The sequence below is a fragment of the Folsomia candida genome, unplaced genomic scaffold (genome assembly GCF_002217175.1).
Source record: "Folsomia candida strain VU population unplaced genomic scaffold, ASM221717v1 Fcan01_Sc006, whole genome shotgun sequence".
Lineage (NCBI taxonomy): Eukaryota > Metazoa > Arthropoda > Collembola > Entomobryomorpha > Isotomidae > Folsomia > Folsomia candida.
This window is the reverse complement of record NW_019091198.1, coordinates 9549295-9562814: the sequence shown is the minus strand read 5'-3', so window position 1 is coordinate 9562814 and position 13520 is coordinate 9549295. Positions and strand designations below refer to the sequence as shown.

General features: G+C 37.3%; 3 protein-coding genes across 3 annotated transcripts; 1 reads left to right on the top strand and 2 right to left on the bottom strand.

The window, feature by feature from the left end:
* Positions 1-92: 92 nt before the first annotated feature.
* On the bottom strand, positions 93-3508 carry LOC110851354 (synergin gamma). The gene is made up of 6 exons (XM_022099094.2): positions 3146-3508; positions 2978-3040; positions 1128-2918; positions 832-991; positions 604-746; positions 93-516 (listed from the first exon to the last, which is right to left on the bottom strand). Exons 3-6 carry the CDS (start codon positions 2847-2849, stop codon positions 277-279), a joined length of 2265 nt encoding a protein of 754 aa, XP_021954786.1. The 5' UTR covers positions 2850-2918; positions 2978-3040; positions 3146-3508; the 3' UTR covers positions 93-276.
* Positions 3509-3890: 382 nt separating this feature from the next.
* Positions 3891-9078, bottom strand: LOC110851449 (ribosomal protein S6 kinase beta-1). Its single transcript, XM_022099225.2, has 13 exons — positions 8318-9078; positions 8175-8218; positions 7839-8088; positions 7614-7747; positions 7483-7545; positions 7294-7393; positions 7140-7209; positions 6895-6944; positions 6697-6813; positions 6531-6629; positions 6432-6464; positions 6239-6346; positions 3891-6164 (listed from the first exon to the last, which is right to left on the bottom strand). Exons 1-13 carry the CDS (start codon positions 8441-8443, stop codon positions 5931-5933), a joined length of 1428 nt encoding a protein of 475 aa, XP_021954917.1. The 5' UTR covers positions 8444-9078; the 3' UTR covers positions 3891-5930.
* Positions 9079-9257: 179 nt separating this feature from the next.
* Positions 9258-13468, top strand: LOC110851448 (KAT8 regulatory NSL complex subunit 1). Its single transcript, XM_022099224.2, has 15 exons — positions 9258-9482; positions 9593-9655; positions 9747-10256; positions 10511-10633; positions 10713-10841; positions 10905-11000; positions 11111-11430; positions 11509-11760; positions 11839-11932; positions 12021-12137; positions 12203-12332; positions 12428-12593; positions 12667-12890; positions 12973-13110; positions 13183-13468. The coding sequence occupies exons 3-15, from the start codon at positions 9754-9756 to the stop codon at positions 13291-13293; spliced, it is 2403 nt and encodes an 800-aa protein (XP_021954916.1). The 5' UTR covers positions 9258-9482; positions 9593-9655; positions 9747-9753; the 3' UTR covers positions 13294-13468.
* Positions 13469-13520: the final 52 nt, after the last annotated feature.

The following is a 13520-nucleotide window of genomic DNA, read 5'->3' as shown; positions in this document are numbered from 1 at the left end:
CAATAAAATGTTGGACTGCTAGCTTGACAGTTATAAAATTCATTCCATGCGTTATGCTATGTTTAGACAATAAATAAATGGGAAAACAGAAATTAATTGTTGACGTGTTCAGACATTATATTTTATTGAAACTTTAACAAACGTGTTTCGAGCAAATTTTTAATGATTTTGTAATCAAAATAATTTAAACGGATATGCATTCTTACTGATACTGCGATTAAAACTGAGGTTTTATGCGAAGGTAAAAATAATTAAAAGGTATGTATTTAGTTAAAATCAGGTTAGACATGACATGCCTTTCGATACGTCTGCATCAAATTGCATGTCAGAAGCTAAGAGGGAGGGTAGACGGATGTCCACATTGTTTATCCATAAATTAGCACAGCCAGAATGGTATAGCACTCCATCGTAATCTACTGGGGAACTAAATTGCACGTCTTCAAATGAGCAGAGGCAAATCGCACATCTTTTAGAGACACCAAACAGTTCTGTCGTTGCACTATTTGTAAATTTATCCTGCAAAATAGAATTAAACGTCGTTGTGAATATCTAAATAAATTTAGAGTGATTATTAACTAAACAGCAAACAGTACTATCACTTACCAGTATATCCGTCCCAATAAAGTATGAAATAAGCGTGTCCCAAAGGTTTTCAATCTGAGAACACAACGTTTCCAGCTTCATTTTGTTAATTCGATTATGAGATAATTTCACACGACTAAAAACTTGATAAACTTCAGACAAGCCTGCAATCAAAAATTAAAACAATTCACATGTTTCTTTTAAAACTTTGAAACAAAAATACGAATGCATACATATTTGCTCACTTACAATTGATATAGTTTTCTCCCTTTTGGCTGAGCACCACTTCATGAACAATGTTGCTATTTGCAGCACCACTAAATAAAGCAACTGCGGTTTTGGTTATTAATTTAATACTTTCGAGACATCTCGACCAGATCGTAATGGACACGTAATGGACATTAGAATCCTATAAAGATACATAATCATAGTAATATACGTATGCATGAAAAAATACACATGTAATCGTATGCATTTTTCCTGGCAAACAGTGCCCTTATTCAAAACAAAAAACATAAAGAGTTAATTAATATTGTTATTATTACCGTGTCCAACAAGTCTTGTCTAAAGCACTGGTATTTATCAGATGTACCATTGTCCTCATTATTATTGGATCCTCTACCTCTCTCCATGCTGATGAAGGTGTCATCACTTTCACCAAAATGTCGAGATTGGTTTGAATTTCTATTTAAGGGCATGGCGGTCAATCCTCCTCCATTCCAGTTGTTTTCAAGACAAGGAATTTTGTTCTCCATGGACGTCAATGACGTATCAAAAGTCGGGCAGTAGCTGCCGAGATCTAGACTTGCAATTGATCGAGTTTCCGGAGAAATGTCAGATTTGTTCTCATGGGAGGCAACACATTCCAAGGTTTCGTTGCTTGTTTCCATTAAAGAGGCACTTTTAATGGACTCGAGGTTATCGATATCACTAACTCCGCTGCCTGCACTGCAACCAATGAGGGAGGTTTTTATAAAGCTAAAAGGTAACACAACAGGTAAATCGTCGTGAGGAATGTTGCTGCTCGAAATAGAGTTTGTTGTTGTGGAGGCCGACTCAGTATCATTGCTATTGATGAAAGTATCCGGTTCTGAAGGAAAATAAACTCTACCTGGCGAGTCTTCAATGACCACATTATGTTTTTCAACGCGTGTTAGAGGCAGTTCATTATTATTGCTGCTTTGAAAGTGATTTTTTAAAGAAAGCACATCACTACTATCAAAGCGCAGTGTGTTATCATTTGCTATGTGTTTCACATCATCAGAAATGTGTAAAGTATCATCGTCATCGTCCCAACCATCGATGGTCAAACTATTGAAATCTCGTATAGAATCAGCCATAAAAATATCCCCCGATTCTTTGGGCAACGGTGGAATATTGAAATCACAAGCTTCAATCATGTTTGAGTAATCTTTGGAAACAACACTGTTAGTCTTATTGTTCTCAGGGACGACACTTACGAAATCACCAAAGTCAAATGATGGTGGTCGTGCCATTTTTGGTTGACTTGGTGGTGTCATGCTGTTTACACTTTGCAAACCACTATTAAAAGTCGAAGTGGACGATTTGAGATGAATACTAGTCGTAGGATTTGAAAAACTTTGAAAATCTCCAAAATCAGAAAAATCATCCGATTCGTTAGTTGGTGGTTTTGATGCTACTTTCTCCTCTTTAAGGGACACAATTGTATTGTGTCCATTGTGGTTTATTGGAATCGATGAGAAACTTGAGGGTTGTTGTTCTGGTATTTTTGGTGTTGTTGTTGGTGTTGCGGTATCAGGATCACAGACTTCCAGACTTACTAGTGCTCTAAGAGCAGCATATTTGTCTTCTTCGCCGATAAGGAGATTATGGTTCGTAGCAGTAGTATAATTATTAGTACTAGGAGGCACAGAGTGATGTAGAGTCTGCTGCTGCGACGAAATATTGTTGGTGATTGGCTGTCTCCCAAGGTCATAATTAGCTAGACGACTCCCGACATTCTTGTCCACCTTTTTCTGCGGATTAGTAGGAGCGGCAAGGGACAGAGGAAGAACAGGGCCAATGCCGATATTCTGCTGTTGTTGTTGTTGTGGCGTGACTTGAAAATACTGGTTGGTAGTTCGAGATAGCGGTGTTGAAATTCCTCCAAACATTCCTGTCCCCTGTTGTTGTTGTTGTTTCTGGTTCCCTCCCCATCCTTTCCCCATTGGCGAGCTATTTTTTCCTTGGAGGGGTGGACGTGAAGGGGGCCCAACGGCCATTTGAAAGTCTGAAAACTCGTCCATCCTTAATGCTGATTAAGATGACGACGAGGAACTTAATTCCAAACAGTCGAATAGCACATGCCTCATTTCCTATAAAAGAAATATCTTTAGTTTTAGCTAAGAATAAAAATATTATGTATTTTACAAACCAACAACATCCAGGGATGACCACCACCATTCACGATAACAACTTCAAATGTCTGGCCACTACTCTAAATCGTACCAAAAAAACAAAAAGGATTATTCATCACTATCACATTATGACACACCTGGATTTTGTTTATTACGTAAGCACAAATAGAATAACACCAACAAACCTGTGAGCTGTTACTACTTCCACGCACCTTCTTGTTAGGACAACCATCACCACTTGGAATAGATTATTATTATTCTTAGTTATTGTCCAAAAAAGAGAAAACTAACTCATATAAACTGCTGCTAGTCTCGTCTGGACTAAAACAAAACCAACAACCCACATAGTGCTTAGAGAATGGAATGAATCGAATGATCCAATTCACGTATGTATGGGGAAAAGGGGTGAAAAGATTCAAATTCTCGAGGTATTCAGCCACCCTCGCCTCCTTTTCATGCCCACCACCTACACACAAAAGCTATTGTGTTATTATTGTGTATGTGATAAGTAAGTAGTGGCAGATTGTGTGTAATTTTACTTCCTGTTCACCACCACCACCCGACGAAAGGCCATCATCATCATCACTAACATGACATCACCTTAATTCTCATTCATACCTGTTCATTATGAAAATAAATGCATTTACATGCATATGCAATTATGCATATGCAGTTTCACTTTAGCTACGTAAAACCAGTGATGGGGGCCTGGACTTCTTTAAGGTCGTTTTTTAACCTCAGACCTCGGCCTCTTTTAAGGTTTTTGAGGCTGAGGTTTGAGGTATATTTTTTAAAACTGGAGAGGCCGAGGCCTTGAACTTTTTCGGCGAGGCCATAGGTCTCATTTTTTCAAGGAGGCCACATGAGACTGCCCACCACTTGGAAAAGTGAGAAATTCTTATTGCTAAATTAAATAGCCATGTATGCAAATTCACAGGTATATACTCACAGTTGGTTCATTTATTTATTTAAGAATGTTGCTCACCCTTTATATTTTCTGGAATACATAGTTTTTAAACAAATTTAATGTATCATCACTATGTTTTAAATTTTAGTATTAATTTTCGATTTTTAATTAAACTTGCATGGTTTTCACCCATTTCTTGTTACATCATTTAAGGTTTTTTGCATTTTCTCACAAATATGTATGTTTGGTTATCAGTTCTTTAAGTAATGATTTTAAATACTCGGCTCTCGCTACCGACCGACCCAACTCTCATGATTATTGTATGTATGTAGGATTAAGTGATAAATAATAATTAAAAGTCTAATTAGTGTTTCAGGGGATGACATTTCTGTGTTGGACAACAACGCACCAGATCGACACTTGGTGGAATAAGACGACAAACTTTAACAGTAACAACAACGCTGATATTGACCGTTAACGATCCTAATTCATTTTTAAAATCATGTTGGGTTTACACTTCTTCTAACTAATGATTTTGACTGATTGAAACGAGGATACAATTTCTATTGGGTGCATAATAATAATAGTAATGTCACTGATCATCATATCACTGCCTGCCTGCTTGTTGTGCTGCTATAGTTAGTTTACAATATATTTCTATCTTTCACAACTTTATATCGTTTTTTTCGTGTAGCAAATATTATACGGGTTCTAAGTAATTGGAGCATTGAATAATATTTGATTCGCGATTACATATTGTTGGAGAAATTGAACAATGTACTCAGTGAAAATGTAGACAATAAGAGTAATGACTAATTGAATATGAACACATCATTTAAATGATTGGGCATTTAACGCTGCAATAACAACTTTATCTTTTCTTTGTAGTAAAGTGCAATTAGCTATTTCTATTGGTAGCCACGCATCGTCTTTATCACTTGTTTGTTTGATGATTTTCTTCCACTAGCTACAATTGTTATTATTGCTGTAAAGAGTATGTGGCGTTACATATTTTAACACAAGTTTTAAGTTGTAAAACCAAGCAGTATTGATATAAATAAAAGTTGGAATGGGTACATAGTTCAGCTTGAAGTAAATACAGGACATTCTAATCAAATCAGGGTTTATGTGGAAGGAGAAAGTTGGATCATTCTTGTTCAACAATTTTTCATAACTCGCGTAATAAGTACATTATGTTTTCCAGGAGAAGGTTGGGTTTCGTCATACATACATTCAAATTGACAAAAGGCTATTTGGTTCTGTTCTGTTAGATACATGTTATATTCTAGATATTTTATTTTCTATGACTAAAGTTCAAAATTTTTCTGTCTTCTTTTCATTTCCCTATGTCATGTGTTTTATATATAGTGTTGATGCTGCAGCAGAGACAAGGCTAATAGCAAAAGATATTATGACTTCATATAATATACTGTGTGCTCTCATATTAGCTCTATCAAATACCAGCATTGTTTTTTGTTATGTCTTACTCGTTAATTACTTGATGGATCATTATCATCAATAGTCATTTAAAGTAGTCCAAATCAGGGCAAAACTCTCACGCAAGGCAAGGGAAGCAAAATCTCAAAACAAAATTATTGTCACTCTATGTACGTTAATTAATAAGTAATAAGAATCAACAGCCAATACAACCGAAACAATTTAACATAGTATTTCACAAAAAGTATGTTCAACAACAACAACAACCAAATAACAACGAAATTTCATTAATTAATTGCACTGTTTTGAGAGTAATGAAATAATAAAACTAAGACAAGGCTATATGTGCGTCTCCTATGAGCTTCCTACCACATACATATATTCATAATATATACATATAACAGGAGACAGAGGCTCCAAACCGGAAGGAAGTATTGTAAGTAATAAGACTGAATGGAACAAAAATTAGAATCTCGCTCTTGTATGTAACGAAATAACAATATATTAAATTAACTATACCCCACACTTCAACAATAACGCATAGAATGACCTAATATACATCTGTATCTAGCGAAATATCATTCACGTCGTTTCCGCATCGGCATTATTTACCTTAATTTTTACAATCATAGAAACTGTGCTGAATTGGAAGTATCCATTGGGTCTTCTCGTCCATTATGCCCTGTTCCTGGAAAGTCGAAAGAGTCCAGAGGGGACATTGGAGAAGCGAAGCTCTGTGGCTGCCGATTGTTCGCCGATGGCCTAAATGTATTCCCAGAATGCTTACGTGGAGATCTAGCCCGTACAACATGAGGTTTGAAAAAGTCTTCTAGAACGGACGGTGCCACATAGGTGAATCCCTGATAGGAGAAGAAAACAAAAAACCATTTAGTCAAACTTTTAACAGTCAACAAATTTATAAATAGAAAATTACTTGGAAGATCATGTTGGCACTCTCACTCAGGGTAGTGTCATCAGGCGAGTCCACTGGTGGTTGTCTGGTGAATTTAGTATCAAATAGGGATACATCATCGTCACTGGTCTAAACATTATCAAATAGGAAATCATATAATGAATTATTTTCAGTTTTACTAAGACCAGATTCATGTAAATTCAAGACAACTTACTAGTGGGGGTTTGTATGGTGGTTCTACTCGACGCTAAAATTATACGTTATTATTATTATTAGTTTAATTATTATTCAAAATGGTGCATTAGTGTCATACCACAATAAGGTCGTCCCAGTTACAGTTCTTGAAAAATTGATGAGCTCGAATTGGAGCACCATCCATTGCTCCATAACCAAGTCTTTGGTTTGCTTGACGCTGTGGCACCCAGCAAAACGAAAGTTTGTTAGCTTACAAACGACAACTTGATGAGGACAAGTGTTACCTTCAACAGTTTCCTGATAAGATCTCTGGCATCAGCGGTAAGATAATGTGGCAAGAGTAGTTTACCCTTTAAAATTTTCTCAATAGTTTTCTTTCGGTTCTCAGCAGTAAATGGCGGCTGGACAGAAAGAACCGTATCAAAATTAGTTAATTTTCCATGATGAAAGACACGAACGAGAATTATAACATTTAAACTCACAGCTCCCGTAAGCATATCATACATCAGTGCTCCGAGTGACCACCAGTCAACTATAATACAATTAAAAATTGTCGTTGAATTATATAAATTAAAACTATTGCGGTGCATCGAAGTCAACCGGATGGATTTGATTTGAATTTCGGCCCGCCTCCAATGTTAATCAAATGGGCACGTGATTTTGGCGCGTAGAAATTCTGTCCGGTTGACTTCGATCCACCGCAATAATCGTAAAAATGTTCAAGTACCTGCTTTCCCATGGCCCACACGCATTAGGATTTCAGGTGCCATGTACTCGATAGTGCCGCAGAATGTGTGCTGTAGAAGTCAGTAAACCATAAATTACTGAAATTAATGCTAATTGCTAACTAATTAATTACCACTATTACTATCACCACTTACAGTAATTCCGCCTTCGGGCATTTGTTCTTTGCAAAGACCAAAGTCTGTCAGCTTCACGTGCCCATTCATGTCCAAGAGAACATTCTCTGGTTTTAAGTCTCTGTATAAAACCGGATAAATAGCGATTAGTTATCAACATAAATAAAGTAATGATACATTATATCCAATCCAATAGTACAACGTACGAACCGGTAAATGATCCCCTGTTGGTGTAAATGCTCCAACGCCAACACGATTTCAGACAGATAAAAGCTATAGTAAAATGCAAATTGTAGAGCATATCACATTTACTTGTCAAGTTTCTTAATATTGTGCTTTACCAGGCGGTATCTTCCAGAAATATCCCCTCTCTTTCTAAATGCATAAAGAGCTCGCCACCACTCAAGTACTCCATAATGAGGTATAGTTTTCCTCCCGTTTGAAATGCATATTTCAAATCCACAATGAAAGGATGCTGTCGATCGATAAAGTTGAAAAATAGTACATTATATTCACACCCCTTCTTTAAATTCGTCTAACGAAAAAGAAGCATTTTCCAAACTCACCTTCACTGCCTCCAAAATATTCCTTTCCGCCTTCGTGTGAGCAGTGTCTTTCTGATTCCGCACAATCGTTGCCTTTTTCAAGACTTTCATAGCGAAAATCTTATTGTAGTCTTGTCCACTGAGTTTCCTCACTTGGAACACTTTCCCGTAACCGCCCTTGCCCAAGACCTTCCTTAATTCAAAATCATGAGGTCCTGCGCGAACATCAATCAGTCCGGTTTTCTCCAATGGAATCTCCTCAGTGTTATCGCTATATTCATAGAATTGCAAAAGAAAAAACGATAAAATCTCTTTTCAACTACATTCAATTCTCAAATTTCTAACTGCGTCACTCACTTCATTATTTCCTCTGGATCCCTGCCTTCCGACATTTCGCTGGCCTGCACACAATAATATGAAACCATATTGAGTCATTTGTTTAGACGACGAAATGAACTAAAATGTGAAACCCGATCCATAATTTAATTATTTTTGCTTACATCATCCAGCTCTATTTCAATATGTCCCACCTCCTCCCTAGTTCTCGGGTTGAGAAAAGGGACTCGACTGTCATGACTGATGATGATCTCATCCTCCAATTCTATATCAAATACGCCCGTCGCCATACTTCCGCCGTCAAAGTCACCCCCACCACCAACAACCTCTACGCTATCAACGTAGTTAAATCTTCACCAAGGTTTAGAGGTCACCCTTGGCGAATGGGGTCACAGAATTTTTGCGTATAAACTTGCCCCTACTTCCGGGGAAGAAGAAGAATGTCGAGAAAAGAACAGATTATTCCACTCTGCTTCCTTTTGTTTGAAATACTTTCGAATTTTAGCTGCTCAGCTTGAGCAACTTTTTCTCGTCGTAATAACTTAACTGCGTTTGATTATTAGAGAATTGACTCACGTTCGAGTAGTGTCTGTGGTGCGAATACTGTGATTGCAACAGCGAGTGGTGGACAACATCGTGCTCTGCTCGTGCCGTGTGTATAAGGAAATATATGAAGGCGGTTGGTTGGACAGTGCTATAGACGAACAGTGACTGCACACAGACTTTGCTTCTCTCAGCCACCTCCACTTTCTCTTCTATTATTAAATCCCACCACCACCAGAAACACTTTTATACGGCTTCTTTTTTACCAAAAGAGCCCCATTCACACTCGACCCTGAGGACTGCTTCCTGGTCGAGTTTCCGTGCTAAGATCGACACACCGTGGGTGAATGGTCCCCAGACAGGCCAGCCACCACCAGATCAAGATCAAAAAGACATGCAAAGTAAAGTAAGTAGCGTTAAAATACTTCTTATCTCCTTTTGGTCTGGTCTGTCGGTCGTTTGGGGATTTTGAGACGAGGGTTGCAGCGGCCTTTGAATCGTGCGTCTCACATCGTTCTTTTCTGCTCTTGCCTCACTCTTTCTTCGGCTGGTGGTTCGTGAGGTTCTGCTGGTCTGGTTGGAAGTAGAAAAATTTAGGTTTTCTGAAATTTTAAAGGGGTGTTTTTTATAAAGAAGTTTCGGACTCGGCTAGTCATCTTATTGTGCTAAAGAGAATGGGCTTTTCGTTTTGTTGGTTTATTTTTTAAAAACTATAAGGTCCTTAAATAAGGCAGGTTCGCCCGGCTCGGTTCGGAGAGATATGATTGTGATTGCTGGAGTGGAGATGTAAGTTTTTGAATTCTTTACTATGTGCTTGGCTAATGAATCATTAGTAATGATGAAGACTGCAGTAAGGTTTGACATGATTGAAATTAATATTTTGTATGGACTTGTAGATTTTGCGGATTGTTATTGGAAATTGATAGTTTGTAGTTTACGCCAAACAGTGAATCAAATAGGTATGTGTTTTATATCCAAGCTACCCCTTTGTTACTGCTTCATTTTGTTTTTGTCGACCTTTTTAAGAATAATAATTGTGCACTTTTCTAGTACCAAGATGAATTCCACTATAGCCGAGAAGCTGTCAGATGTACAGCGATCCTCGGCAAATCAAATGGCGAGATGTCAGACCTTGCTCAAAAGATTGAAAGTAATCCAGCTCCAAGAGTTGGAGGAGTATGGAGAAAGGCAGATGGAATGTGCTGTTAAGCTTCTCGCAGAGACGAAGGGAGTCAAATTGAAAGAAGCTATCGTACCTGACTTTCTCCAGAAGCGAAAATTACCAATCCCACCAGCGGATGCCTTTGAAGAAGAGGATTTTGTTGAAAAGTTGGATCCGTCACCGCCACCAGTTTACACGAAACATGGCCTTGCTGATTTAAGAGATGTGGCGCAAATGTTTCGACAAAATATTCGAGAACTTTTACTCTCTACAATTCCACTTGGGACTGATGATGTGGATACGGATTCTTGTTCTGAATATGAAGATGAGGTTCAGGCGACTGCCAGTACTAACAATTGTACGAATTGGAGGGATGATGATTTGGTTTATCTTCCTACGTGAGTAGACTGATCGATAGTTACAAAAGTTAGACATTGAGGTAGTTCAATCATGCGTTGTATTTTGTGTAAAGTTTCATAATTTACAAAATTTCCTTGGACAAAGAAAGAATTATTAGATATAAAGGTATATGAGGTGCCGTCTTATTTTCTAAAAGTTTGTAAAATGTAAAGGGAGTGAATACTCATTGTCTAACTTTGGGTGATTGGAGGACAACACTTATTATAACTATATATCACTTTACGCATTGCAGAGGAAAGAATCCAACAACTCCGTGGGCAAGAAAGCGTACGAATCTTAAGGCCAGATTTGCGTGGCTGAAGGACGCTGTCAGAACTGTTGATCAGCGACTGATGCAGCATAATAAGTTATTGAAGTAAGTTTTTTAAGAGAGGCACCAAAGTTTTATTATACTGTCAATTTCTTAATCTCGTATTCCTACAATAACCATATAGGTATATTAAAGAGTATAAACCATCTTTCAAGTTTGATGAAAGACGCAAAATCACTAAGCCAGTCATTATTGGTGGAAATCTAGACTATTCAACAATTCAACTATATCGAGAACAGAGGAATACTGATAAGTTGGTTTGATACTTAATAGTGTACATTTTTTAGGTGTCTAACATGTGAATTTGTTTAAATAGAATTCCCCACACCATGAAGAATATTGTCAACCCAATTTCCGGGAACGTTGTTAAACGGACGGACAACTTGATGAAAACGATCGACAATCCAGAGAAGTAAGTTGGTTGTGGTTATATGATCATCTTCACTTAGGATTAGCATAGCGGAAATAGTTTTGCGCTTTAGAATGTCATTGTACATCTTTTTATTTATTGGTATTTTGCAGGTCGGAGCGTAATTTCATACCACTACGACTGAGAATTACCGAGTCATGCGACCCCAATTGTACGGCACGTCGATGCATTCCACTATGCCGACCGATCCGACGTAGAAAGGTACTTCAAATTGGAGGTATTCACAACGTAGTCGAGAAGCCCGGTCACCTTCCTTCTGCCCTATGCAACTGTTTTGGACGGGAGGAGCTATGCATAATATGTTCTGGACGATCTGACAAGATCAAACGAGTGAGAAACGGTGCAATGGCCAGAGCAGAAACTACAGCATTGTTGGATCATAATTATCATAAAGTGCTGTCGTCATTAGATGGTAAGAGTTAAATGTCGTAAAAAAGATTTTGGTTTTTAACTACTCGTTTTTACTTTTGAATTTAATAAATGATTACAGACAAACCATTACGACTTTTGACCGAAGCAGCCCTCAAAATTGCAAGTTCGGCTAATCCAAAAAAGATATTACCAACATATGACAGCTCTGATGAAGAAAGCAAACGTGCATTTGCTGAAAGTTTTCTTCCTACTGCTCCGATTCGACCTCAAAACGACATAGTAGCAGAAGAGTCACCAGAAATGATTTCTCCCCGTCGACCTTCACCCGTTAAGAAAGTAGGAAAAACTGAGAGGAAATCTACCAGAAGGAGTAATTTACATTTTGTTAAAATCACATTCTAAGCATTAATTGAATTATTTGTAATCTAATATGTTAACTTTATTTCAGAGAAACGTACTAGTGACGACGAAGAAGACGAGGAGGAAGAATTCGAGGTGAATTGGGTACCCAAAAAGTCGTCGAAGCAAACCGATTCTTCACAGTAATATAGTTTACTTATTATTCACTATATTCAAATCATATTTAATCTCAAAGAGTAATGAGTAATCAGACTGTTTTTTTTCTTGTAGGAAAAAACGAAGGATAGCAGATGAAAAGTATGACATTGATCATATTGTAATTCCATACAGCATCGCGTCTACTACACGTGTGGAAAAGATTGAATACAAAGAAATAGATCTTCCAAGGTAAAAGGAGGACGTAATTATTTAATTCTGGTTCATTATACAATGTGCAGCGTATTATTTTTTAGCTGGAGAACTAACCAGCTCCTACTTTCCAAAAACAAAAACAAAAATAAAAACCCCGAACCTCCGAAAAAGAATACTCGAAGAACACGAAAGTCACGAGCAACACCCGTCCCAGAAATTGTTCAGAAACTTGTAACATATATATATATTATACCAATTTTATGCATTGCCATTCACCTATTTAAAGTAATAATATAAACGAAACAATTTTTTATTTGAAAATTTAGAGCGAACCACTCCTCGAAGATATTAGATTAGAAACTATCTTGGCTCGACATGCGAGAAGTGAGGAGGAGGAAAAGAAACGATTTCTGAAAGCCATGCACGTGTTATCAAATAGACGTAGTCGTAAAAGTGAAACAAAAGGAGAAAATACTGACATTTCACAAGATAGTAAGCCACATTTTAAAATCATTTTTTTACATTTGAATATCTTGGAAAATGATTTTGTCTGTATTTTTTCTAGTCTCGCCACCGCTTAAAGTGGAAATTCCTGATAACATATTTATCAAGGAAGAAGTCGTGTCTCCAACTCTACCACCTACTACTGTTAATCAGATCAGTGCAGCAGATGCTTCTTTGGCCGTTACAGCTTTAAAAATTTCAGTTCCTAATGCACAATCCTCTACTGCTTCATCTGGTCGTCGACGAACCGTATCTATTTGCAAGGTTGAAGAGGAAGATCCAGAGGTAATTTATAATTATTATATAATACCATAGTTGAAGTAAAATATGAAAAGTTAATGTGTAATGATGAGTCGATTTATTGTAGGAGCCTGGTGTAGCTCCATACGAGCCAAGGAAGTTCCCATTGTCTGACGAAGAGTTTGCTGCTATGGTGAAAGAAATGGATGAATCATACCTGGAAGAGCAAGCAAAGCGAGCACGGCGTGAAGCCCAGGTGGCATTGGTAAGTTTAATACCAAGAGAGAGGGAGAGATTCTTTCTATAATTCTCTAATTATTCCCGATTATGTTTGCAGAACATCGCGACCAAAATTGAAGGGATTGATGAAGAATCTGACGATGGTGGGAGCGAAATGGATGACCCTGACTGGCGAGAAGTTTCTGAACATCATTCCGTGATTTCTTGAAATACTGCATAAAAGACTACAGCCCATGAAGCTATTTAAAAAAATAATATGAATTAAGTCTTTAGCTTTTTTTTGAAACCTTTCATTTTATTAACAAGCACATGTATTCACAAATGTTATATTATTTTACGATTGCAAGACCTAAATTTGAATAAAAGTTTAAGCATTTACATAATATTTGGAAACAGTCACAACTAAATTGAATAACTATCAATTCATTATCGAAT